At 46.2% G+C, this 3,520-nt stretch overlaps 1 protein-coding gene across 1 annotated transcript in view; it reads left to right on the forward strand.

Annotated features, from left to right (window-relative positions):
• The first annotated feature begins 347 nt into the window (after positions 1-347).
• ANO2 (anoctamin 2) overlaps positions 348-3,520 on the forward strand; it is a 504,048-nt gene continuing 500,875 nt past the window's right edge. Inside the window, exons 1-2 of the mRNA XM_006891290.1 lie at positions 348-368; positions 815-1,132. Coding sequence (XP_006891352.1) covers positions 348-368; positions 815-1,132 — 339 coding nt within the window. The remainder of the gene's footprint in view (positions 369-814; positions 1,133-3,520) is intronic.

The following is a 3,520-nucleotide window of genomic DNA, read 5'->3' on the forward strand; positions in this document are numbered from 1 at the left end:
CTCTGACTTCACCTGGTTACCCAGGTGACCTCTCAGGTGGCTGCAGGCAGCTGGGTATCAGAGTAATAAACAGGGAGACACCCAGAGGGAGAGACAGGCCCTTCCCCTGCTCCGCCTCAGCCGGCCAGCCTTTTGCTTCCTTCTCCTCTCCTTGCACCCACCCCTTCTCTGGAGTGGAAGTAGAAGGAGGCAATTCTCCCTGCAGTCTAGTTTGGCAGGGTCCTCACCCTTGACTGGAGAGGAGGAAGAGGGGGATGTGGGGCTGTGAAGGGCTCAGTGTATAGTGAATTCCTGTGGGGCGGGAGGGTGGGGGTGGGCAAGGTGACTAGGATTTGACTTCTGCTCCAATGGACCCAGACAACCTGCCAGTGAGTATTGTCTGTATCTATGTGAAGAGTACAGGCTCCCCTGCAGCTGTGCATCTGGAGGAGTGTGTGCCAAGAGTGCACATGGGCACATTCACATGGACAGAGGTGCTGGTGCAGAGAGACACGAGTGGCTGTGCCTGTGTGTACATTTGTAGGTGCTTGTGTGTATGCCTGCATATTGTGTGTGCAGAGATGGATTGTGTGGGTGTCCAGGGCTGACTGCTGTGCACAGTCTGTGTACGTGAGAATATTGTGTGCATTGGTGCTGGGCTATTGTTGGAGGGGTAGAAAGCTGTGTGGGCTTCGTGTGGCTCATGAACTTAGGCCACTTTGTCTCAGGGGCTTTTCCCCCTAGACTGTCCTGGGCTGAGACATAGGGTCAGTGTCTTCTCTCCTCTCTCTCACTCACCAGACCTTCTCACTCCTGTCCTGTTCTCTCTGGCCAGGTCATCAACAACTACCTGGATGCCAATGATCCAGTGTCATCAGAAGCCCGTCCAAGTCGTATGCACTTCTATGACAGCCAGAGGAAGGTCGACTATGTGCTTGCCTACCACTTCCGGAAGCGTGGGGCACACCCCAGCCAGGGCTCTCCTGGACACTCTCTGGCTATCGTCTCCAATGGAGAGACGGGCAAGGAACCCCATGCTGGTGACATTGAGCTGGGGCCGCTCGACGCCCTGGAGGAGGAGAGGAAGGAACAACGTGAGGAGTTTGAGCACAACCTCATGGAGGCTGGGTTGGAGATTGAGAAGGATGTTGAGGTGAGGTCAGAGGGGGACAAGACCAGCAGGGATGGTAGGGCACCACAGAGCTGCACTCCTGGAGATTGGTGCCATCCTGAAGTGAGCCTGGGCTTTGTTCTGAAGGGACATTATTTTCTGATGAGGAAAGTAATTCTTTTTCTCATAGACCAGGGGAAGAGTCTTGGCATTACTGGTGTCTTTGTCTAGAGGATTATGGATAGTGGGGCTGGGCAATGGGGTGCAAGTCTGTTCTTTGAGATTTGGCTATTCAGAAGTTGAAGATAAGACTTTTCTTCCTGACTTTCTCAGTCCTTGTCCTGTGACCCTCTCCATAATGGTTTTCTTAGAGGTAAAGACCCAGTTTGGATAAGAATTCTTTGTCAGGGAATTAAATTCACTGAGGAATGTATTTGCCTGGGGTTCCTTGTGGAATTGATTGCTTGGGTGCTGAACTGAGGCTTACATTAAACACATTTTATCAACTTGTGAGGTACATATACCTTCAATCCTATTCAGTAATCAGGCTAAGGAGAGATCTGGAAATCCATTCATCTAGATGTCTGTTCATCCATCTATCTGTCCATCCATCCATCCATCCATCCATCCATCCATCCATCCATCCCTCCATCCATCCCTCCATCCCTCCCTCCCTCCCTCTACCCCATAGAGATAAATTGAAAATTACCTGACCCCCACCATCTCCTCCAAACTCATCTTCTGTCCTTACCACCCTCCTATATCCAACTTGAGCACATTGACCTTAACTTACCTCATATGTGGGTCATTGTCACCCTGTGGCCTTTGCACTAATTGTCTCTCTGCCACAGGCATTCTTCAGAATTTTGCAGGCTTACTCCCTCATTTAGGCCTCTGCTTGAATGTTACCTCCTTCCAGATACCTTTCATGACCATCTAGCTACAATGCTCTATGACTGTATGTTGGCTTTCTCTTACTTGGTCACATTTCACATTGTTACCTGAAATACTTTGATTTATTGTTTAAGTGTGTGTGTTCCACTATATCCATGAAGGTGGAGATCTTGTTTGCTTCTTTGCACTATGCCTAGCACTTAGGGCAGAGTCTGGCATATAGTAGGTACTTAATAAGTGCTAATTGCATTAATAAGTTATCTCTATGAATCTCAGGTTTCTCATCCGCAAAATAATAGATTCTTGTTGGGTTATAATGACAGGGTATGCAAAATATTTAGCACCATGTATATAGTATATATAAAGTATTTAGTAGGTGCTCAATATATACTTATTATGATTTTAAAAAAGTGTTATGCTGAAGGTTAGAGTGTTATTCTCCTTAGGGATTTGCTTTGTAAAATTTAAATTAATACTTTCCCCACCCTGGAAGGGACCTCAAAGGTTATACATTCATCTCTTTGTCCCAGGCAGTATGGTGAGTGGCTTGGCTCAGAGCCTGTTTGTATTTTTCTAGATACTTTAAGGCAAGAGAAGCTCCTCTGGCTACTATTTCCACTGAAGTGGGAGCGTTTACTCCATTGTCCCTAATGGATGGGCAGTTACAGTTACCAGTTTATCTAATCACTCCTTTTATAATTGGCACTCAGGGTGTATCTACCTCTGTGGAACCCCAAACATGGTTGGCAAGTGATTTGGTATCTTCTCAGGGACTGGCATTCCGTATGCTTCTCTACTTCCTCCAGCCACAGTGGTGCTAACACTGGCTGGAGGTTCCGGTTTAATCTCCTGTGAGGGTATCTGGGGGCATGGTAGAGCCTGAATAACTCTTATCTGTATCAGGATACTTGCCCTCTGGCCTTAAGTACCCTGGATCTGGCACCTCACAGAGGAGTGGAAGAGAAGGGGACACTACTTGTCTGAACCTGGAAGCAGCTGGGAAAGCAGATGTGGTGGGTCCACCTGCTCAGCATCCCCTGGCCTCCTGGATTGAGCTACTTTTTAGATATTGATCTTACTTTGATATAAATAGAGAGGAAAGATCTCTCAATCAGAACCCATTCACTTAGCCTTACTGATCAAAAGAACTTTTTTTGTGTTCACGAAATTCTGATTGAATATCTTACAATTATTTTCCAACCTTGGTTAATATCTGGATATACTTTTGAAAGTATTATCATTGGTGCATGCATGCTTTCTATTTGGTGTTCTTTCTTCATTTTGGAAACTTTATGTGCAGGTTTTCATGTCTTAAAATGGGCCATGTTCCTATTTTAATACTATTCAGTGTTTTATTAATGACTAGACAATAGTTAAGAACCCTCTATAGTGCAGAAGGAAAGCATTTGTCTATTAAACAAAAGGTCAGAACCTCCTAGGGACTGTGCGTGTAGGAGAAGGAGTTAAACTGAAAAAACACTTTACTGCCATCATGCACTTACTGCAGAGGGTCAAGGACTGCAGCCTTCAATATGG

Source organism: Elephantulus edwardii, unplaced genomic scaffold (assembly GCF_000299155.1).
Source record: "Elephantulus edwardii isolate Elephantulus edwardi_28Jun2011 unplaced genomic scaffold, EleEdw1.0 scaffold00096, whole genome shotgun sequence".
Taxonomy (NCBI): Eukaryota; Metazoa; Chordata; class Mammalia; order Macroscelidea; family Macroscelididae; genus Elephantulus; species Elephantulus edwardii.